The 24553-nt window shown below is 50.0% G+C and overlaps 1 protein-coding gene across 2 annotated transcripts in view; it reads right to left on the reverse strand.

The window, feature by feature from the left end:
* Positions 1–395: 395 nt before the first annotated feature.
* Positions 396–24553, reverse strand: part of CABLES1 (Cdk5 and Abl enzyme substrate 1) — a 102329-nt gene continuing 78171 nt past the window's right edge. For both annotated transcript variants that reach the window (XM_070778838.1, XM_019986926.2), the window contains 6 exons: positions 21177–21273; positions 19095–19251; positions 17818–17921; positions 5667–5773; positions 3472–3679; positions 396–1510 (listed from right to left, as the gene is read on the reverse strand). In XM_070778838.1, coding sequence (XP_070634939.1) covers positions 1370–1510; positions 3472–3679; positions 5667–5773; positions 17818–17921; positions 19095–19251; positions 21177–21273 — 814 coding nt within the window. In that variant the 3' untranslated portion in view covers positions 396–1369. The remainder of the gene's footprint in view (positions 1511–3471; positions 3680–5666; positions 5774–17817; positions 17922–19094; positions 19252–21176; positions 21274–24553) is intronic.

The following is a 24553-nucleotide window of genomic DNA, read 5'->3' on the forward strand; positions in this document are numbered from 1 at the left end:
CTGGGATGAGATGCTCTGAATCTGTATGTGGGATTGACGTGGAGCTGGTGGCATCTGCAAGGCAGGGTGAGGGGTGACTGCTGAGACTTACATGTCTACACACACATGGGTAGAGAAATCATAAAATATTTTAATTCTCTTTTTGCAGGGCCACAGGCTTCCTTGTGTCAGGTGAATCCCAGCAGGCACCTCTCTCTGGCAGCTACGAGGTGATGACATGTTGAGGGGCCTCCGTACAGGTCGCCCCAGTTAATCGGTACAAGTTGCAATGAAACCTCTGCACTAACAGCCCCGGGGACATGGTGACGCTAAGAGTTGCTGCCTCTTTGATTGACTTAACCTCAGCTCAAGACGCAGTTTGTCTCAGCGGTCAAAAAGTCTCGAAACACCAATCATGCATCTTACCCCTATTCTGGATTTTATAAAACACTTTATATATATACATATATATATAGATATAGATAGATAGCACAAGAAATGTGCCTGCGATGCACTCTAACATAGAGCACAGGAATACACCCCACGGAGCCCAACCCCAGCGTGTCCACAGGAGAAAAGTGCGAAGGTTCAATGCACACACGAGGTGTGACAGTGGAAAGGTGCAGAGTGCCGCGCCACACCTCTCCACGCGGCCCATCTGACGGTGACAGCTTGTCACCTCTGTCCCGCTAGTGGTGATGGGAGCAGGAACAGAAACTCTGTGATTAGGATATCCATGTGGTTTGGAGAGAGTGATGGTTATCCAGAGATTTATCTAGAAATAACTATTGAAGGTCAGTATGCCTCCAGGCTGGGGTCCGCGGGTGGGGCTGGCTTTGCAGGTGGAGGCTGATTCGGCATCTCTCAAACACACAGACTCTCACACTTCTCCATACACTCCTCCGAGGGAAAGTGCACTTCCAACAGCGGCTACAAAAATAGGTTGGCACGCTCTTTTGATACAGTGAGGGAATCTTCTAGAAGCTTTCCCCCTACTTCCACAAATTCTCTTCCCGGATCTGCTCTAGAACTTCGCACTCCGACTTGGAACGGGTCCAGAGAGAAGGCCCTGGACCACGCCTGCAAGGTCTGGGTGTGGCTGCGAGGAAGTCCCAGAGGGGCCAGCAAGGGACTTGTACTCGTGCTAGGGGGCAGCCATCTTCTGGACGGGTCTCCCCTTCCTGGTTGAGCAGTAATCCGCTCACTGCCCATCTCGTCTGGCCAGATGAAAGACTCCCTGAAAAGTTCCTGGTACGGCTTCTGTACAGAAACAAATGTTGAGAGGAAAAAAAGTTTGCTATGTTGAGCTCTAGTTTTGCATTTCCAGTAGTATGGCGCTACCACTCCGGGCTCAGAAGAAATGGTCCCCGGCCCTCCCAGGAGGCCTGTGCTAGGAGCTCTGGACCAGGCGTCTGTAGTGGGGCATAACTTCGTGCTCTGGGAGGTGAAGGGCAAACTCCAGGGCCACCAGCACTGGGAACTCAAAGGCAATCAGTTCTCGTCGATTCAGCCGGAACTTCTCTTCCAGTTTCTGCAAGAAAATGTAAGAAAACCAAAAGGCTTTTAGCCTTGAAATAAAAATCCTAGGTTTTCTCCATGTGTAGTCTCTATATCCATCAGCCAGCATTTACAGAGAACCCCGTTATGGGCAAGACTGTGGAGGAAGAAAGGGAGGTGTCAGCTGTGTTTCCTGCTCGCAGTCCTAGGGCAGAAGGACTCATACCTCCTGAGGATCCACAGGCTGCCGGGAGCCTGACATACATCCCATGACTTCATTTAATCCCTCAATAATCTTACGGTGTCAGTGGTTTTTCAAATTATTTATTTATTTATCTGGCTTCACCAGGTCGTAGTTGCAGCATGTGGGATCTAGTTCCCTGGCCAGGGATCGAACCACGGCCCCTTGCTGTGGGAGCATGGAGTCTTAGCCACTGGGCCACCAGAGAAGTCCCTGAATACACTGAATTTTAAAACAGGCATGCATACAACTGTCCAAGAAGGTCAGTGTTTCCTTGCTTTGATGACATTCTACTTTAAAAGCAAGGACATCGAAAAGTCTACAAACAATAAATGCTGGAGAGAGTGTGGAGAAAACGGAACACTCCTACATTGTTGGTGGGAATGTAAACTGGTACAACCACTATGGTGAACAGAACGGAGGTTCTTTAAAAAACTAAAAACAGAGCTACCATTAGACCCAGCAATCCCATTCCCGGGCATATACCCAGAGGAAATCATAATTCAAAAAGATACATGCATACCAGTGTTCATTGCAGTGCTATTTACAATAGCTAAGACATGGAAGCAACCTAAGCGTCCATCAGCAGAGGAATGGATAAAGAAGATGTGGTACACATATACAATGGAATATTACCTAGCCATAAAAAGAAGGAAATAATGCTATTTGCAGCAAAATGGGTGGACCTAGAGATTGTCTTACTGAGTGAAGTTGGCCAGAGAAAGACAAGTAACATGATATTGCTTGTGCGTGGAATCTAAAAAAAATGCTAAGGTTCATTTGTACAAAATGTACATTACGTACAAAACAGAAAGAGTGAAAACAAACCTATAATTACCGGGGGAGAAAGGAAGGGAGTAAGGCAGTGGGAGATTTTGATTGACATATACACACTACTTCATATAACACAGATAAATTACAAGGACCTGCTGTATAGCACAGGGAACTCTGCTCAATACTTCTGTAATGGCCTATATGGAAAAAGAGTGGATACTATGTATATGTGGGGGCTTCTCAGGTGGTGCTAGTGGTAAAGAACCTGCCTGCCAATGCAGAAGACATAAATGATGCAGGTTCGATCCCTGGGTCGGGAAGATGCCCGGAGGACAAAAAGGAAACCCACTCCAGTACTCTTGCCTGGAAAATCCCATGGACAGAGGAGCCTGGTGGGCTACAGTCCACAGGGCTGCAGAGTCAGACACGACTAAAGTGACTTAGCGTGCACACACGCACAGACTGTGAATAACTGATTCACTTCGCTGTACACCTGAAACTAACACATTGAAGATCAACTATACCCAGATAAAAAAATTTTTAAAAATAAAAGAAAGATATTACCACTTAATCAAGCCCATGCCCTTCCCCAAAAAGGAGGTGGCCGAGGTCACAGGAGGCCAAGGTGTGTTGAGCCAATGTGACTGATGGCCACTGCTGGTCACAATGCCCACAAGACCCCTGGCCATCACAGTGGCTTCTGTGGCTTTTAGAATAAGCTCACCCCTCTCAGTGCCTGAATATGGATTTTTATGGCCAGACCCAATACTAGGGATCTCCCATCTCTCTGTTCTAAGACAGCCCAAGATGTGGGGTCTGACATTTGCTGCAGAAGGGCCAATCTCATGGTCCTGGTCCCTCAGCTGGTACTAAAGATCAGAATTCTCCCAGGCAGGGTCACCAGTCAGGCTTTCTGAGAGACCAGTGCTGGCCTGGAGCATGTGCTCCCACTCCAGCCAATCAGGACTCAGGCCACTTACGTCAATTAAATGCTTGACTTCATGCTTTTTGAGGTCGCTTCCGATTTTGGCCGCTAAGAGCACGCAGGCACCGGCACAAAGCTTCCGGTTCTGTTTGTTCAGTTTTCCCTTGAGGGCGAGCTTCTCAAAGTAGACAAAGGCCATAGCCACCGTGGGCTCCTCGAGGCCACAGTCCTCCTGAGCGAGCTTCCGCATCTCTCGTTTCAGGCTACAGAAAAGCGGGAAAGAGGGAAGAGTCTTGTTAGAATATGGAGTTTCAGAGGACTGCAAAGAAAAAGACTATCCTGTCTTGAAAGCATCTTCTCTTTCTCAATCTCAAAAGGGTGATGTGGAATGGGAGTTGATCTCTATAAGCAAGATTTATGTTATATGTGGGCAACACACTTAAGAGATCAAACCAGTCAATCCTAAAGGAAATCAACCCTGAATATTCATTGGAAGGACTGATGCTGAAGCTGAAGCTCCAATACTTTGGCCACTTGATGCAAAGAGCCAACTCCTTGGAAAAGACCCTGATGCTGGAAAAGATTAATGGCAAGAGGAGAAGGGGGTGACAGAGAATGGGATGATTGGATGGCATCATTGACTCAATTAACATGAGTTTGAGCAAACTCCGAGATAGTGAAGGACCAGGGAAGCCTGATGTGCTTCAGTCCATGGGGTTGCAAGGAGTCGGACCGGACTTAGTGGCTGAACAACAACAACAGACTTAAGTCACTGGGACTTTGAACCCTTCTCTGTTGGTTAGCCTGTATTAGACCATGTCGGTTCAGGACCATGGTGAACTCAAGTGGACAGCTGAGGGTCTGGAAATGGAATAGAGCCGTTCACAGTGACAGGAGGAAACAAAGGTCATTCCAGAGAGATAGTCACTGAGATAAATTAGGTACTTGGTATCAGCTCTGCTGAAGATCACTTATGGCCACTAACTATGGCAGAAGAGGCCTTCGACTAAGAGTGCAGCAACCAGGGGAGGGAGGCCCCCGAGGGAGGGGACATATGTATACCTATGACTGATTCATACTGATGTATGGCAGAAACCAACGCAAGATTGTAAAGCAATTATCCTCTAATTTGTTCTTGTTCAGTTGCTTGGTCATGTCCAGCTCTTTGTGACCCCATAGATTGTAGCATGCTGGGCTTCCCTGTCCTTCACCATCTCCCGGAACTTGCTCAAACTCATGTCCATTGAGTTGGTGATGCCATCTAACCATCTCATCCTCTGTTGCTCCCTTCTTTCCCAGCATCAGGGTCTTTTCCAATGAGTCAGCTCTTCTCATCAGGTAGCCAAAATTAAAAATAAATAACATTTTTAAAAAAGGGTGCAGCAACCAACATTCCTATGAGAATTGCCTGGCCAGCCGACCAAGTATGAATAGTTACTTTTTCTTACTTCTTGACTTGGAACATGCCAGAATCAAATCAGTATTGGGATACGTACTCACATGTAGGTTGGCACATGTTCCAACACTGTATTTGTGTATAGTTTAGCCTCCATTACCTACCACACACACACACACACACACTCTCAAATCTTGGCACACAGTCACCACAACACAGGTCAGCTTCTCTCCAGCCCAGCAAGACCGGCAGATGTGGGTCACCGCAAGGCCGATCCAATCCTCTGCAGGGGAAATTGGGGCCTGATTTTGCTTTGGCTGTTTTGCTGATGGCTTACAGATAGGGCTTGGCTGTCCCTCTGGACGGACGACTGTGGGTAGAGTTATCTCAAACCCTATAATGCCAGCTCTTTTCTGTTTTGCCTGCATTTAAGGAAGCAGGGGACCGAACGTTTCCTATTCTGACTTTTCCATAACATAAATCTTACTGAACTGTGAGCCACAGAGAGTATGAAATGATTCCTTCATGAGCAACCTCCTCCCCCACACCCTGATCCTTGTCAGCTCGTGTCCAGCCTCCCTCGGCTCTCACACTTCCGGGCGCTGGTCAGCCAGCATTGGACGAGCCTCTTTAATTAGAGCTGAACATGACCTGTTTCACTTCCCCAGAACAACAGAAGAGCCGGCATACAAAGAGTGAGCTGAGGACGTGCTGGGGGAAGGGCCTGGGGGGAAGTTCAGGTGGGGGCCCAGCCCCAGTGTGCGTGTGCGCTTGGCTGTGTCCGACTCTTTGCGACCCTCTGGACTGCAGCCGGCCAGGCTCCTCTGTCCGTGGGATTTTCCATCCCCACCTACCTCCGAATTTTGCTGAGTGTTAACTTAATGTGAGGGAACTTCTCCTTGAAGGTCTCGTTCATGTCCTTCTTGAGATCGGAGGGCTTCACATAGTCAATCACTGTGGTCTGAAACAGATCGGGCCATGTGAGTCACTCCTTAAAATACGGGTCATGGGTCATAATCACGTGCAAGTCACAGCCAACTTCTAACACCCCCACCACCAGCAACAGGGAACCCAGGCCAGAGCCATCTCGAGGGCTCCACCGGATGCAGGAGCCCGTTGAGGCAGGACCGCTGCAGGTGGATGGAAACAAAAGCCCAGTCATCAGCAGGACCCGGCGACATTTAGAAACCCTGGCCGCCAGAGTCAGTGCTTGGCAGACAGTCACGAGGTTTGTGATGATGTGAGCAGGTTCAAGCAAAGATACTCCATCTTTCGTTGGGTGCCAAAGCCGGGTGAGTCCCCAGTGAGGACATTCCAGGAGCTGGAGGTGGGATGGGGGATGACTGGATCTCACCCATCTGTCTTACGTGTAGATACATGCAATGCTTCTTTCCACCTTTTTTTGGTGTATGGGATACTAGTTCCCTGATCAGGGATGGAAATTGGGCCCCCTGCAGTGGAAGCATGGAGTTTTAATCACTTGAACTGCCAGGGAAGTCTCAGCACAACACTTCTCTTGAAAGAAGCCTCCCACTGCCGAAAGAAAAGTTTTCAAGTGCCTTCCAGCCACCCTAACCTTATGGAGGAGGAAACAGAGGGTCAGAGAGGTGACCAAGCTTGTCCCCACTGAGGAAGGGCGCACTGCTTTCCTGTTCTGAATCAGACTGAAAGAGTAGTGGTTAGTAGCAGCCAGGAGCAGCTCCAGGCGGCTGAAGGTGGAAAGGGTTGGGGGGCAGAGGCTGGAGGCTCCATGTCCAGCGAGTCAGGCAACTTGCAAAAAGTGGCTTAACCTCCCTGAGCCTCACCCTCCTCTTTGCTGCAGAAGATAAGAATCTGCTTCACAGATTTCTCTCAAAGACCAAACAAAGAGAACCCAATGTATCTAAAGCACAGTGGAGAATTTTATCGAGAAGACAACAGGGAGATGGCAGCCAACTGGGCTGTGCTCCTGTTCCACTGCTGCTAAGTCACTTCAGTCGTGTCCGACTCTGTGCAACCCCATAGACGGCAGCCCACCAGGCTCTGCCGTCCCTGGGACTCTCCAGGTAAGAACACTGGAGTGGGTTGCCATTTCCTTCTCCAATGCATGAAAGTGAAAAGTCAAAGTGAAGTTGCTCAGTCGTGTCCGACTCTTCGCGACCCCATGGACTAAAGCCTACCAGACTCCTCCATTCATGGGATTTTCCAGGCAAGAGTACTGGAGTGGGGTGCCATTGCCTTCTCCGCCTGTTCCACTGAGTCAGTGTCTAAGGGTGGGGCCTTGCTCTCAGCACTGTGATCTTGCCCAGGTGGTTTTTATGCAAATCAGATCCTCCTTTGCCTCGCCTGCAATGTTAGTTCTGCAGGATCATCTTCCCTAAGTCCCCGGGTGGACTTGCCTAAATCCTAGTCATCCCCCTTCGCTATACGCTATAGCTTAGATAGCCAATCCCCTTCCAGACACCGCGCTGTCCTTCCCAATTCCTTCGCAGCTAGGATTCCACACACAATTCCAGTTCCTCTGGGGTGACGCACTGGTGTTAGAAAGCAGAGTGGAAGCAGAGGCTGGGCTTCTGTTCTTTCTGCTGCCAAGAGGAGTGGTGGCAGAAGCCCTGGAGTCCCAGTTTCCATTCTGTGGGTGTGGACCACAGCAGGGCAGCATGGATCCAGAGCTGGCAGCAGTGGCAGCGTCCTGACCATGCAGGTGGCAGGACTGTCATATCTGGAGCTGATGGCTGGTGCACATTCCCCTGGTGACCTGGTTCTGCAGTACAGTTTGGGGATCATTCCTGAAATCCCAATTCAGGCTGTTTCATCAGCCTCCCCAGTGACGACAGGCCATTTAGTACCCTGTAAAAAATGCCTTTCTTCTTAAACTAGCTTGAGTGGATGCTGCACTTCATAACTGAACCAGCAGACACTGTCCTCGTTGATGGCATTTACCCCTATTGTAACACGACATCTCTGGGGGGACATGGGATGACAGCAGAGCTGTTTCCCCTAAAGGCACTAATGTCATCTCTTCACTGCAGCCCTGGGGACCTCCCACGCCACTTCCTGACCAGCTCTAGCTTTAAAACAACCCAGTGAACAGCAACAACCCAGCCCAGCTTGCAGCCTTGAAGGTGGGGCCAGGAGGGCTCAGGCCATCCCAAGTCTGGACCTCACAGGAGAGGTCCTTTATTTTTACACGCAGCCTCATTCTAGCTCTTAGGGGTACAGAGCTAGGGGCTTATTTTTCCTGGTGGCAGGATGAGTGGATATGTATATTTGTTTCCACACTGGACACTTGAGAGGAGGGCAGAGGGAAGGCCAGTGAGTTGATGCTATGAGACCCTTGGCCCCCAGTGAGGGCTGCACATGATCAAGCCCTCAAATTCATTTTCTTGGTGGCAGAATTCTGAATCCTGGCTCTGCCACCCGAAGTTGCAGAGGTGGCCTTCTCTGATGCCTTCTGGGGGAGGTTTCCAGCCACTCGACATCTGGGCACCAGTGCAGGTGGTTTCAGCTCCCTGTGCCTGCTTCTTCCTCTGGCTTCTCTGTCACATGCTTTACTTTGATGGTTGCGGGGCACCAGCTGTGCAGGCTGCTCGCGATCAGGTGCTTGGGGCACGAAATCGTGGTGGCTGCGTGGGCGGCCCCCAAAGTGACAGTCTGCTCCCAGGCCCTTGCCCACACAGCGTGCCTGTGGGCCACAGTTCCAGGCTGGCCCAGGCGCCAAGTACAGGAAGACTTGCTCAGAGCCCAGGAAGACCCTGCAGTCAGATTTCAGAGGACAAGAGGCCTCGCTGTCCTCAGCCCTGGTTCCCTCGAGGGAACACTTTCTGGGAACATAGCAGCTATGGTCCCGTGTGTCTTGAGGGAGCCTACGACAGCCTCTAGAGGCTGACCTCCCCACATTCCCTCCCCCTCCCTAGAGACAGCTGTCCTCTTCCTGGTGATGGGCGTAAGCCGAGGGGGCAGTACTCAAGGCTGAGTTGCAGTGCGACCCCAGCCACTCACTTGTTCTGGCTCGTGTGTGTATGGTATGTGTGTGCGTGTGCACGCTCAGTCATGTCCAACTTTGCGACCCCATGGACTGTAGCCCGCCAGGCTCCTCTGTCCATGGAATTTTCCAGGCAAGAATACTGGACTGGATTGCCATTGCCTTTTTCAGGAGATCTTCCCAATCCGATCCAGGGATCGAACCCTTATCTCTTGTTTCCTGCATTGGTAGGCGAGTTCTTGACCACTAGCGCCACCTGCGAAGCCCAAGCCTCAAGAGAGAATGAATTAACCAGGAGGCCCATGCTTTGTTCCAAGTCGCCTCTCCCTCTAATTGCATAGTTTATGAAGACTCCCACCCAGACCCAAGTCTGGGTTTTGCCACTGCACGTGCATTCCTAGGAATCAAACTGCTAGTAAATGGGCTGTGGGCCCCTCCTGGCCTGGGACAGAGCAGGTGGCCACTGTGTTCAGTGCCATCAAATTCCCGGCCAGGGGACTGGCCAAGTGCAGGGGTCCTTGTGGCCCCAGCAATGGCCAACAGCTGGGCCAGGCAGGCTATGTGAGGGACAGGCAGCGCCATCCTTGGCGCCCACAATTTGCAGAGGAGGGGTGAGAGATGGCTTCCGTGTGCTTTCTCACAGCTGCTTGGTTGCAGGGACGCTGTGTGTGCACAGATGCAGAAAGAAGAAGGGAGGTCAGCTGGGAGGAGGAGACCATCCAAAACGCAGAAGGTCCAGGGGTATGCAATTCAGAAAGGAGCCCTGCTGGGCCTGCCCTGCCGGGTACAATGGCAGAGTTAGGGAGGCCAGCCTGGGGCTGATGCCCGCACCCCTTCTGAGATAACAGGAAAGGGCGGTAAGGCCACAACCTAGTGATCCAGTTGGAAGGATCTACCACATCTACCGGAGACGCCGAGACACCCTTGCTTTATTCAGAAACAAAGGCTTGACTCATCCTGAGAGAAGGGAGGGAGCCTCCATGAGGAGCTAAACGTGGGCCCAGTTCTGGCCCACAGCAGCTGCCACGATGTCCCAAGGTAAAGGTCTCTCGGGGTGAGGGTAGGGGGCAAGCAGCGGGGAAAGCGAGGCAGTGTGTCAAGGGGGGCACTTGCCCCAGAAGCAGTGCTGGAATGAGGGGCTTGGAGCTAACAGGTTGCTGCTCTGATTCCCAGAGAAACAACAGAAAAGGTGCTTCCACCCGGGGCCTGGTAGGGTCCCCTTCCTTCCGCCTCCACTTCCGGGCCTCACACCTCCCTGGGAATTCTCAGGGCAGCTCTGAACAGACGTGAGCTTGCAGTTGAAGCTGCTAGTGCTCGCCTTTGGGTGGGAGGAGCCCCCGGGGGCAGGAACATTCCAAAGGAGCCAGGTTCCAGCCGCAGGGCTGCCTGTCACCCAGGAGGCACGGGTGAGCTGTGCAGCCACCCCTTCACCCTGAATCTCACTTTCCAGGGCCTGTGACTCGGAGGATACAGGCAGTGATGGGTGCAACTCTTTTGACACCTAGAGCCACGGCCTCCACAGCACTCACCCGCTGTCCACGGGGCTCCAAGGCCAACTGGGCATCGGAAAGCAGACATGCCGTGCTCGCTAAGGAAAGCAGAGCCCCAGCCCTGCATGACATCTCTGAAACCACACACAGCCGGGCATTCCAGCTGCTCTCTGTTTACGCCTTTTCCCTGTGCTGTGTGCTCTGTGCTCAGTCCCGTATGACTCTCTGTGACTCTGTGGACTGTAGCCCATCAGGCTCCTTTGCCCATGGGATTCTCCAGGCAGAACTACTAGAGGGGGTTACCATTTCCCCCTCCAGTGGATCTTCCCTGACCCAGGGATCGAACCCATATCTCCTACATTGGGAGGCAGGTTCTCTACCACTGTGCCACGAAGGGAGAGGAAAGCAAGTCACAAAGAAACTTCAGGAATGAGGGCACAGGCAACACGGCCTGGGGCTGCATTTGTTGCTATTTCTACCCACCGATTCCAAACACAGGATCCTGGATCTAACCTCTGTCCTGTCCCCTGAAGGGGAGCAGCTCTTTAGGCTCTCTCACTGAAATGAAATGCATTGCTTCGAGGAAAGCCACACAGGGAAAGCTGCCTTTGTCAGAATTACACCATCACGTGGGCTGGACAGGTGTGCAAAGCATGTCCACAGTCTCAGATATGTGACAGGCATTCACGTGGTACCACAGAAACTTCTAGAGTCCTGCCTCCACCCTGTAAGCCTCAGGCAACCACTAATGTACTTTCTGTCTCCATAGACTTGCCTATGGTAGATATTTCATGAAGATGGAATCATGCACTGACACTGTGGAGATGTGGCCCCCAAGGTCACACCCAGCCAGCTTATATTTGGATGTACTTCTAAACGCTCGCTTCTTAAGACGGTGGTCAGAGCACGAGCTGATGCCCGTGTGTGCAGTGTCATGGTCAAACTCAGTGTGATAATCGAAAATCTGACACAAATACAGAGAAAGGGAGCAGATGCTACAACACCTTGGGTGAAACCTAAAACAATGTTTCACATTAGTTTTACAAGAAAAAACAGATTAAAAAAAACCCAAACCACAATACTGATGCATGCTGCCACATAGATAACCCTTGAAAATGTAAGTGAAAGAGGCCAGAGGCAAACGGCCACATGGTTGCACAATTTTGTGAATATACTAAAAACCACTGAATTGCACACTTTAAAGAAGTGAGTTGTACAACACGTGAATTACTATATAACTAATAAAGCTCTGGGGCTTCCCAGATGACTCAGTGGTAATGAATCCGCCTGCCAATGCAGGAGACACAGGAGACTGGAGTTTGATTCCTGGGTCGGGAAGATCTCCTGGAGGATAAATGATAATCCGCTCCAAAATTCTTGCCTGGAGAATCTCATGGACAGAGGAGCCTGGTGGTCTACGGTCCATGGGGGTCACAAAGAGTTGAACATGATTGAGCAGCTGAGCAAAGCAAGAGCAAAAAAAGCAAACAAAGCTCTTACCAAAAAAAAGAAAAAACCCAAACCCAAAGTGGAAAACAAAACCCACCATGACACAATAAGGCATTTTAACACTTAACCAAAAGTCAGCAGGCCTCAAAGCCCCACTGCTCAGTGTCTATGCAGGTGACTGGCGGGGAAGTTCCAGGGCCCCTTTCAATCTCCAGAGAGGCCTAGCAATGGTATGTTGGTGACGCTGAATCACTTTCCTTAGAGAGGGTCTCCCAAATTAAATAAGCTCCAGGCACTCTGAAACCAGGGGGCCTGGAAAGAGCCTTGCAAGGGAGGGGCCCTTGGACTCAAAACTGCTTTAGCTTCTCAATAAATCCACCTGCAGACAGGTAAGTAAGTGCCCACATCACCCAGAGAGCTTTCAATGAAAAAGAAATAAGGAGGGAAAGCAGAATCCAATCTCATGGAAGGCTGGGTTAATCTGCCTTTTATTGCTTTCTATTCCCTCCTGCTCAGCATCTCACACTGTCCTGAAAAATTAAGTTCTAAGATATATTCCCATAAACCTGGGGAGATGCTGAGATGGGAGGAGGGGCTTTTCTGGGAGTCTTTAGAATGTAATATTAAGTAAATCAAAGAACAGGCACTTTACCACAGAGGTCAAGCCAAGGGATGTCCTCTTGAAATGCAAATATGCTAAGTCACTCAGTTGTGTCCAACTCTGCGACCCCATAGACTGTAGCCTGCCAGGCTCCTCTGTCCATGGGATTCTCCAGGCAGAAATACTGGAGTGGGTTGCCATTTCCTCCTCCAGGAGATCTTCCCAATTCATGAATCAAACCCGCATCTCTTGCATCTCCTGCATTGGCAGGCAGATTGTTTACTACTAGTGCCACCTGGGAAGCCCCTGAGATGTAAATATCTACAGACATCATAAAGGTTGCAAGTCGGCATCCTTTCTGATGTCAAAACAGTTCGTGAGAGCTACCTTCCTGAGAGAGGAGAAGGATCCAGAAATCCATTCACAGAACATTAATTTTTTTGGCTTTATCTCAATCAGCTCTTTCACTCACTTTCTCCTCTGAATTGCTCTCCACACCCATAAAGAGGAAAAAAAAAAAAAAAAAGCCCACTACCAACGTGGCTGCCAGGTTCTAATGATAAATAACCACTGTCAAGGGAAACGTAAATTACAGGCCAGGAGGCGCACAGGGCAGGAAGCACCGGTTTGGGGAGCCGGGGTGGAGGGCGCTGGCCCTCCCTCTCCTCATTGAGAAACCACCACGAAGCTCAGGCCCTACAGGAACCTGCTTGCAGCCAGCAGACTCGACAGGCTTGCGTGCTATCTTTTTTTAAAAACAAGCTTTTATTTTATATTGGCGTATAGCCAAATACAAATATTGTGATAGTTTCAGGTGAGGACAAATGGACTCAGCCACCATGTACACATATCCATTCTCCTTCAACAGATTTTCATGTTCTGGCATCATCTTCTAGAAACTTTAAGGCCAAAACCCAGGCACAGCTGCAATCTGATTTCCATCCTGCCCCAGGAATTTTTTTTTTTTTGGTTCAAACTTCTTTGCCCTTTCACAGTGGCAAGTATTGGGAGTGACTTGCTTGGATCAAAGTTTAAAAACACAACTGGAACTAGGAATGCAAGGCTGGCTTCAAAGGGTTCCTCTGAAACTTTGTAAATAACAGCCTTCTTTCTCAGCCTCAGGGAATGCTCAACTCTGGAACCCTCCCACTTTGGGGGATGTCCCGTTGCTGGTGATGAGTGGCCCTTTTATCGTCTATGGAGAACAAACGTGAACCTTCAACTACACCCTGGTTGGTAGACATCACCTCCACTATGACTCAGAAAGCCCACCCCCCAGGTATTTACCCAAGAGGAATGAAAATCTATGTCCACAGAAAGGCTTGTATGGGAATGTTCATAGCAGCAAGATTCATAATGTCCCTAAATGTAAATAATGCAAGTGTCCACCAAAAGCAGAATGGACAAATAAGTGATGGTCTATCCATACAATGGAACCCTACTCAGCAATTAAGAAAAACAAACTGCTGATTCATGCAACACGAGTGAATCTTACAGATATTAAGTTGTGTGAATGAAGACAGATTTTTTTAAAAAGCACATATTGACAGGACACGATTCCGTTCCTATGAAATTCCAGTAGAGGCAAAACCAACTTTGGTGACAGAAGTCAGAATGGCAGTTGTCTTTGCTGGGAGCAGGCATGATGCAGAACAGGATGGAAAGGGGAGAACTTCCTTTTTTAAAAAAATTAATTAAAATTTAAAACATTTTTTGGCCACACTGCATAGCTGGATCTTAGTTCCCTGACTGGGGGTTGAACCCATGTCCCCTGCATTGGAAGCACGGAGTCTTAACCACTGAACCACCAGGGAAATCCCGAGGGAACTTTCTAAATGGACAGATGTGGTCAGAGTGGAGGATGGAAAATTCATGGAACTATACACTTTCAATGGATACATTTGATTAAAATTACATCTTAATATGAAAAGAGAAAAACAATGACTGCTGCATGATTTAATGGGGTAAAAGGGCTAGCTCGTCACTGTGAAGGTAGCTTGATTTTGTAGAGGCCACACCAACACCTCAGACCCTGAAATTCCACACGTACAGGACCACCCCAAAACCCGGAACAATCCCTGGTTCCTAAACCTGGGCCTCTGCTGGGCTGACTAAACTTAAACTGCGCTGGGTGCCTAGCAGGGTCAGGCCTAGGGTGGCAGGACCTCAGCGGCCTTGGAGGCTGATATTTAGGGAGGTGGGTGGTGCTGCTCAGACGGTCAGCCTGTGAGGGACATGCTAGTCCCTTGCCCAAACTCCACAGCTGGGAGCCAGGGATGGGGTCAGAGGGGTTGGGCTCACAGGACTTACGTCTGCCTGCAGGGGCACCCTGCCAATCACGAGGGGTCACCTGTGTCAGTTCTTCCTGCCCACCTACAGACAGGTGCCCCACACCCTCAAAGGGGGCCCTCAGCAGCCTGGATCAGGTAACCCTGTCCACCTCGGTGCAGGTGTGCTCAGTTGCTTCAGTCACGTCTGACTCTTTGCAACCCCATAGACTGTAGCCTGCCAGGCTCCTCTCTCCATGGGATTCTCCGGGCAAGAATACTGGAGTGGGTTGCCATCTCCTCCTCCAGGGATCTTCCAGACTCAGAGATCGAATTTGCATCTCTCACGTCTCCTGCATTGGCAGGCGGGTTCTTTACCTCTAGCACCACCATCCACCTTAGTGGATCCAGCTTGGCGCCTATTAACAAGTGCAGCTCTCTGTGCAAGGGGTTAAGTTAATGGATTAAACTTGTCAGGATCATCAGTTTATGGACTTTCCCGTGTGTGTGCCTGTGGGTGTGCACGTGTGTGCTAAGGGTGGCAACTGTTACTGCTCAAAATACCCATTTGACACAAGGTCAACCTCTCGCACACCTCAGGCTGTGGCGTGTGGGGCCTCCCTCCTGAGCCCCAGCAGGCCGGCGCCTTCTCTCACCTCAGCGTTCACTTTTGATCCACTTCCTCAGGGCAGCCTTCCTGGAAGCCTACTTCCAAGTCCTGACCCGTCCTGTAAGTCACTTCCCACCACTTTTCTAGGATGATTCTCTCCTTGCCCTCCTCACTACAGTGACTTGTCTGACTTCTCCACTCACTCTAAGGTCGAGGACAATGGAGGCGGTGGCTGGTTTTTCCTCTGCTGTAGAAGGTAGCACCTGGCCTGGGACACAGTAGGGCCTCACAGTACTGGTCGAATGGACACATTCTATACCTGTTACCCAACACACAAAATAAAGCGAGCAAACCCAAACCCACCCCCCACCCCCCACCCCACTCCTCCTGCAAGTTCAATGCAAAAATTCTGGGTCTAGCAGACCTAGAATCCATGTCTACTAGAGAGGAAGTCTCTAGTAGGAGACTAGGCTGAGCCAGGCTGAGGTTCTTTATAACCCTCCACATGCACGTCAGGGTTGCAAAGTAGATGTGCCATATTTTATTAAAGATGTTATCAATATCTGTGGCCAGATCAGAAAGACATATAGGTCTTATGAAGCTGGCCAGGCAAGTGCAGCTCACGAGCAATTTCATTCCCTAAAAAAATGGACAGTGACAGGAAGCACAGGCTACAGACTCAATGTGGTGAACTGAAAAATGACCCACGTGGGATCATAAAATGAGGGTAGGACATATTAATATATGCTGACCTGGCAGGCCGTCTACCACACCGTCCAGGAGAGGGGAAATGATCTGTGTGCACAGGTGTGCCGGCATAGACTGCAGCCCAGAACCTCACAATTAAATCATTTAAGGAAAAACAAAAAATCAGAACCACACTGGCCAGACACCAGACCTATAAAAGTAAAATTCGCTCAGTCGTGACCAACTCTTTGGGACCCCATGGACTGTAGCCCACTAGGCTCCTTTGTCCATGGGAATCTCCAGGCAAGAATACTGGAGTGGGCTGCTATTTCCTTCTCCAGGGGATCTTCCTGACCCAGGAATTAAACCTGGGTATCCTGCACTGCAGGCAGATTCTTTCCCATCTGAGCCACCAGGGAAGCCCAGACTCCTTTAAAAGGAGTGAAAGTCACTCATTCGTGTCCTACTGTTTGTGACCCCATGGACTATACAGTCCATGGAATTCTCCAAGCCAGAATACTGGAATGGGTTGCCATTTCTTTCTCCAGGGATCTTCCCAACTCATGGAACCCGGGTCTCTCGCATGCAATTTCTTTACCGTCTGAGCCAATAGGTCATAGGAAAAAAATAATCATACATGGCCCTGGTTTTGCCTTTTGTGTTAAGAGTTGGAGAGTAAGGATGGGAGAGAGTAGCCGGGGCAATTTTAAACAAGATGCCTTTGGCAATTCATCCTGGCTCAGTGTAGCATTTTAGAATGATCTCTGAGCTATTTGCCAAATTATTAATACAAGAGGATCTATGTTGAAAGTATCAGTGTGGGCTTGAGTTCTGCCTGGTGCTTTTCTGACGTCAGCTACTTGCCAGATGCTGGCCAGATGGACAGGCTGGGGGGTGGGGGTTGGGGGTGGGGGTTTCCGCTGCTAATAAGCTTAACAGTGAGTGCATGGGCTGGGGTCTGACTCTGGCCTCTGCAGACATAACAGCCTAGAACAGAGAAAGGATCCTCTGCCCACTCCTGGGGCCAGGGCTCCTGACAACAGGCCGGGCTGCGGGGGGAGAAGGGAACCAGAGCTCGATGTTTTTAGCTGTACCCACCCATCTGAGCCTGGCAGGGGGTGGTGGGGGTATCCTGGGTCTGTGCTCTTTACCCGGAGGTGCACATGGCAGGCCTGGTAGGGGTGAAGGTTCCCACAAAGCCCGGCTCCCCTCCTCCTGCAATACCCTGGGCTCTGCCCACCTCTCAGTCAGGGCAAGTCTGCCCACTGAAAGCACACGGGACCCTGTCAGGCCCCACAGGTGTCTGGAGACCAGCGGCCGCAGTGGTGGGAAACGGTGGTCAGCCAAGAGCAGAAAGCGAATCACCCAAAGGGAAAAACAGGAAGAGCCCGTGAAACAAAAACAGCAAGGAAAGGTTTTGCATTTAACACCCACATTGTCCTACTTTCACTTTCCCAGGAGATGACTCTATCATCCGGAGCCTGGTGCCAAACATTTGCTCAGAGCGCGGACAGCGGCCTACGGTCACCAAGGAACCCCAGCGAGCTGAACTTGAACTCAGCGCTGCCGGTGATGGGCGGGGCTGGTCGTCCCCTACCCACTGGGTCCATGGATGTACAACCTCAGAGGTGCAGTTCCACCCTGAGCTGGCAGCGTTCACACACACGGGCCACTCAGCCGTCTCACACCTGCTGAAGTGCTGGACCTGGGCCTGGTGGCTGGAAGAATCCTGGATATGATGCACGTGCTGGTCCTTCCCTGGGTGACCCACCCGGGCAAGCGGGGGCAGGAGGGTCGCCGAGAAGAACCACGTGGAGCGGTGTTTGAAAGCCCCAACCCCAGGAAGAACCACCATCCACAGGAACAGCATGCCACCTCCGAGTTCCCCAGGAGGCTGAGGGGGCCAGCTCCCTGACCATCCCTCCACCACCACTCACCATGTAGGAAGGGAAGATGAGAACTCGCTTGTGCTTGCCGCAAGGCCACTGCGGGTCATCCAGGAGATTCGGGTCATAGTCCATAAAGTCTCCCAGGTCACTACCTGAGGGTCAACGCAAAATGACAATTAGGAACCTGACCCCCCGAAGCAGAAGTGGCCGGGTGAATGCCTGGTACAAAGTTCGACGGTAGAAAGGTTGGTTTCAGGTTTCTGAGCCCAGTCACATCGCTCGCTCTGACCATCAGTAGATGTCTCCATATGCCAATGAAGTGTGTCCCACCCGTGTGCCCACCACCCCTCCCTGCCCTGGGCAAAGGAGTTCATCAAACACTTCACATTCTGGCATTTTTTCCATTAAAAAAAATTATATATTAATCTCCCTGACCTGGCAGAGCACAAAACCTCATAAGCATGAATGTTGCTGTGAACACTCACAGATTGTAAGACAAGGCACAGCAAAGGCTCATTTTCTAAACCTACAGATCGAATGAGCCTCAAGTTTCGCATGTGAGAAGCACACTCGGTGTGAATAATTCTGGGCAGGCTCTGGGGGTCTGAATGCACACAAACCAGAGCAGATACCAGTGCAAACGGCAGTCAGTGACTGGAGGAGGCCGAACAGCACCTGGACGGGCCTGAGGAACTTCACGTCCACCTGGAATTTCTCTGAGAGTGGAAAGAATCCTGCCTCATAAAGCATTTTTCTCCGTGTCAATTCCCACAAAGGAGAAGCTGAGGTCTTCTGTCAGCGGCTGAGTAAGCTCACCTGCTGTGAGAGTCACTAAGGGGGTTTTCACACCTGACTGTTCATTTATGGTCCAATTATTTGAAAAAGGCCAAAAAAACCCCACACTTATTTGGCCACACCAGGTCTTAGTTGTGACTTACAGGATCTTTAAGTTGCAGCATGTGGGATCTAGTTCCCTGACCAAGGATCAAACCTGGGTCCCCTGCATTGGGAGAGCAGAGTCTTAGCCACTGGGCCACCAGGAAAGGCCTGAAAGGGCCAACTCGAGCACTAGGAGAATGTAGGTAAGAAGCAGGTAAGCGGAGAGATGAGGAGCTGAGAGGCAGAAAGAAGCCAGGGAGCCAGGCCTCTCTGCAAGGTGGTCTGGGCATGTCTCCTCGTGGAAGCTTAGGGGCTGGCGACTGAGGCCTCTTATTAGAGAATCTGCCCTGTGGCCTGGTCATGAGCCTGCCCATCCACCAATGCACACAGGAAACCCAATCCATGCTGTCCACTGAGGCACCTCCTGCGGCCAGACCCCAGCTTACCCGTGTCAAGGCTCCCCTGGGTGCTGCTCGCCCGGCCGATAGAGAGGCTGCGGTGGCTCAGGGTACGGAGCTGGGAGAAGGAGGACGTCGAGTCTAAGGTGTTTCTCCGTGTTCCAAAGGCATTCGTGGGCAACAGAAACTGGGTGTAAGAAACAGTCTAAAAGATGAAGACAAAAACAGGTCAGTGATTAACCCTCGGCAACGAAGGGGACGACAGAGGGTAAGATGGTTGGATGGATGGCAATCACTGACTTGATGGACATGAGTTTCAGCAAGCTCCAGGAGTTGGTGATGGACAGAGAAGCCTGGTGTGTGGCAGTCCATGGGGTCACAAAGAGTCAGACACGACTGACTGAACTGAACTGAATGTGAGGTTTGCATTTTGACCAAGCTGCGTTACCACGCCAAGTTTATTTAGGTCCACAGTCTCATAGCTGGGCAATTCTAAAATCCAAGATCTGAAAAATGAAATTTGTTTTTGCACAATGTTTGTGCCAAAACCTAAACTAGACTGACTTGAGGCCATCCTAGTTTTAATTTATCCCAGTCAGCGTGAATATTCATGTTATGGGGCAGAGACAGTCGTGTGTCTGATAGCAAGGGACCATCTCCGAAGCTGCTGGGAGGTTTTCTAACTCAGAAGGCATATGCTGCAATGCTTTGTTTAATCTACCACGGGTAGAATTCCAGAAGATCAGGCCCCAAGAGTCTCTGATAAAGGCTCTGGCCTCCCCCGTTCCCCTGGCAGATGCTGTATCTATGGTGCTCATCCTCCTTCCTTTCCCTGTGAACACTCAGTCTTCAGGAATGAAGCTGCAACACGTGATTTTCTTTTCACCTGCTTGGCAGAGACGTGGTTCATGACGCCAGTCGGGTGCGACGCGCGTGTGTGTGTTAAGTCGTTTCAGTCGTGTCTGACTCTTTGCGACCCAATAGACTGTAGCCCGCCAGGCTCCTCTGTCCATGGGATTCTCCAGGCAAGAAGACTGGAGTGGGTTGCCGTGCCCTCCTCCAGGGGATCTTCCCGACCCAGGGATCAAACTCACGTTTCCTTCATTACAGGCGGACTCTTTACCACTCAGTCCCTGAGGAAGCCTGGAAAGCCCCTAAACACTGTTTAGTAGTGGGATTGCTACTCACCACAGTTAATACTTGTTCAAACCATCCGCCACCCCATCCAGGCCCACGTGCGTGTGTGTATGCAAGATAAAGCAGTTTCCCCTCACTCATGGTTTGTTACTCATGGCCCAAAAAAACTACATGGAAAATTCTAGAAGTAATTCCTCAGCTTTAAACTGTGAGTCAGTCAGAGCAGTATGATGAAATCTAGCACCGTCCAGCCCAGGACATGAACCATCCCACGTCTTTTTTAGTCATGGAGCAGCCACCTCGGTTATCAGATCAATTATCGTGGTATCACAGGGCTCGTGCTCAAGCATTATTTTACTTACAAATGGCCCCAAAGCACAAAGCAGTGACAAAGTACAATTCGGATAGTCTTTTACTGTGCCTAATTTAAAAAGTAAACTTTATTACTGGCATGTATGTATAAGGCAAAACATAGCACAGGTAGGGTTCTGCCCTACCCAAGGTTTCAGGCATCCACTGCGGGTTCCTGGAACATATCCCCCGAGGATAAGAGTGGGTGACTGGACTAGTCAGGATGGGCATTCATGGAGAAACAGTTGGGCTGCTATTTAACCCATCTGCACACCTGGATAGGGGGCTTCCCTGGTGGCTCAGACGGTAAAGAATCTGCCTGCAATGCGGGAGACCTGGGTTCGATCCCTGAGTCAGGAAGATACCCTGGAGAAGAGCATGGCAATCCACTTCAGTATTCTGGCCTGGAGAATCGCACGAACAGAGGAGACTGGTGGGCTACAGTCCATGGGGTTGCAAAGAGTAGGACACAACTGAGCGACTAACCCTTCCTTCTGGACTGGCGTCACTCACGCACCCAGGTTGTGCCCCACGTCAGGTTTTCCAGCCCAAGGGTGGTTCGTGGTCCATCACAGGCTCTGCTTCCTGGCCCCTCTGGTGTCTGTCGCACAAGCCAGAGGTCTGGGAGCCAGGCGGCCTTACCTTCCCGTCGGCACCCAGCTCCACGCCTTCCAGGCCGATGATCTCTTTCAGGCTCACGGCTCCTGCTGATTGTCTCCCTCCGTCCAGCTTCAAATCCCTGCAGGGACAAGCCAAGGATAAAGATGCTTCTGTGTGCACCCGAAGGAGCCACGGAGATGTTTACTGTCGGAACACCAGAGTCACTCTCACAATAGTGATGGAGGAGGTCCCGCCGTGCCTGACAGGATTCTCTCTTTGTCCCTCTTTCGGGACTTCTTGATAGTTCCACCCACTTTGACATAATGAAATTCAACTGAACAGAAAGCCTGAAGATGAGAGTCAGGCTCAGTAGCCAGTGGATTACCAAAGTCCCTTCCTGCTCAGCAAGGCCGTCAGCTCTTAAATGGCCAGCTAACAGGAAGCCAGGGGAGGTCACCTCTCCCTGCCACCCCTTATTAGACAGGAGGAAGAAATTCTTACCCTAAACAGTTCTCAGCTTTATTACTAGTAATAAAGGGACTAATGCCACAACAGCCACCCCAGGTACCTTACCGGGCCACTCAGACAATGACCATTTCTATAAAAGAATAATGTCCAGTACTACCAGCAAGGTCTTCTGTGTCGCTCAAACGGTAAAGAATCTGCCTGCAAAGCAAGAGACCCAGATTCGATTCCTGGGTCAGGAAGATCCTCTGGAGAAGGGAATGGCAGTCCACTCCAGCATTCTTGCCTGGAGAATCCCAAGGACAGAGGAGCCTGGCAGCCTACAGTCCTTGGGATTGCAAAGAGTCAGACACGACTGAGTGACTAACACTAGTACCCCTACTACCAGCAAGCACTTCCTAACTTACTTTCACACATCCTCCTTTTCATTCTTTAAGCTCACCCTATTGTACATGCATTCTATTATTATCCCATTTTACAGATGAGAAAAACGAGGCCCAGTGCAAGTAACCGGCTCGCCAAGGTCCCCGCTGACAGTGGGCTGTAGACACTGGTTTTTCGTCCAGTGCAGCATTTCGTGCCACGTTCTTCCCTGGGTCTGGCTGCGGCTCAGCTTGCTGGTAACTGTTCACATTTTCAAGGCCAATCCCTCTCCTTACAGGAGCTCTCAGACTTTCACTGTGTATTAGAATTGCCTGGGATCTTTGACAAACTACAGGCACATCTCAGAGATTCTGCAGGTTCAGTTCCAGATGACCCCAACAACACAAATATTGCAACAAAGCGAGTCACACAAATTGTTCAGTATCCCAGTGCATATAAAAGTTATGTTTGCACTTTAGTCTATGAAGTTTGCAATAGCATTATGTCTAAAAAAATATGTACAAGCCTTAATTAAAAAAATACTGCTAACAAATGCTAACCATCATCTGACAATGCAGACTGCCACAAACCTTTAATCTGTAAAAGGAAAAAAAAAAAGCAGTGTCTGTGAAGCACAATAAAATGAGGTGTGCCTGTATGGTGTCTGGCCCCCGTCCCCAGACATTCATTCTGATTCAGTTGAATGGGGCGTAACCTGGTGGGCTTGAGTTTTAAATACTCCCAGGTGATTCGGATTGGAACTGAGTTTGGAAGCTCCCTCTTCCAGCTGGGCTCCACATGCAGCCTTGTTAGTCAAAGCCGCCCAGGCCGGCAGCATTCAGGCCTTGTGGCCCGGAGGGAACCACCACACTCTGAGACGTCTCCTACAACCTAAGCAAGAATAAACACCATGTAAAGGCCAGACTCTCCAGGCCAAAGGTGACGGAATCACAGGAAGAGAGAACGAGAGCCCATGTGTGGTGGGGAAGAAAGACAAGAGGCCATCCCTCCCACCTTCTAGGAGGGAAAAAAAAGGATCTTTTCACTTTATTGAGCAATCATCCTTGTCTATGGGCGTTCCAGGCATGGACTGGCACCCTTAATCCTATCTGATTGATGACCGTTTTCAAAAGAAACACCCAAGACCTGTATCTAGGAAGTACTGTACTTTCTACGGTAGTCTCCTTGGGAGGCCATGGTTCTGCCCAGATCAAAAGGTCTCTGCAGCCCCTTTTGGAATCAACACTAACATCATGCAGATAGAAAAAAACAACCAACCCATCCCAGTCTTCAAACTTTATACTTATATATATAGTACATGTGTATATATGTGTGCATGCATATATATATATTAGTGTATATATATATATGTATATATGTTAGTGTTAGTTGCTCAGTGATGTCTGACTCTGTGACCCCATGGACTGTATAGCCCGTCAGGCTGCTCTGCCCATGGAATTCTCTAGGCAAGCATACTGGAGTGGGTTGCCATTTCCTTCTCCAAGGGATCTTCCCGATCTAGGGATCGCACCTTGGTGTCCTGCATTGCAGGCGGATTCTTCGCCATCTGAGCCACCATATATATATATAAATTTTTTCTTTAAAAAAAATTTTTATTGGAGTATAGTTGATTTACAATGTATTAGTTTCAGCTGTACAGCAACGCGAATCAGTTATACATATACAAATATCCACTCTTTTTCTGATTCTTTTATATGTATATAATTTTAATCTTGAACACTTACCACTTCAATCAGTGTCCTAACCTCTCTCCCCATTGACCAGGTTTGACTGTAAATGACTTCAAGTACTTCCAAACATCAAACTCACCCCTTCAGGACAGTACAGAACAGGAGAATTGTAAACACTTAGAAGGTGCATATTACCCCATTGAAAGTGAACGTGTTGGTTGCTCAGTTGTGTTTGCAACCCCATGGACTTTGGCCCACCAGGTTCCTCTGTCCATGGGATTTCCCAGGCAGGAATACTGGAGTGGGTTGCCATTTCCTTCTCCAGGGGATCTTCCTGGGTCTCCTGCATTGCAGGCAGACTCTTTACCATCTGAGACACCAGATAAATCGCATACAAAGTAATTGCAATTAGCTTGCTACTGAGAATGAGTGTTAGTCGTGTCTGAATCTTTGCGACCCCATGGACTGTAGCCTGCCAGGCTCCTCTGTCCATGGAATTCTCCAGGCAAGAATACTGAAATGGGTAGCCAGCCGTTCCCTTCTCCAGGGGATCTTCTCAATCCGGGGATGGAACTCAGGTCTCCTGCATTGCAGGCAGATTCTTTACTGTCTGAACCACCAGGGAAGCCCATTGAAAGCCCCTCAAATACTCTGAGTCATAGAAGTGCTCTGGGGAGGTGTCTGAGTCCACCTTGGGTGCCTCCTCTGCTGGGGACCACACTCCCTGAGGGCTCTGAGGGCCAGGCTGATTTAAGTCACATCACCTTATGAACATGCGACGCCAACAGAGAGCCCTGCTTCACAGTTATTGACCTCAGATCCAAAGCTGGAAGGACCAGGTGGGCTGGAGCAGAGCGGGGCTCAGCAAGACCACGAGAACCTCAGGTTCCCCGGAGACCA

The sequence above is a fragment of the Bos indicus genome, chromosome 24 (genome assembly GCF_029378745.1).
Source record: "Bos indicus isolate NIAB-ARS_2022 breed Sahiwal x Tharparkar chromosome 24, NIAB-ARS_B.indTharparkar_mat_pri_1.0, whole genome shotgun sequence".
NCBI classification, from domain to species: domain Eukaryota; kingdom Metazoa; phylum Chordata; class Mammalia; order Artiodactyla; family Bovidae; genus Bos; species Bos indicus.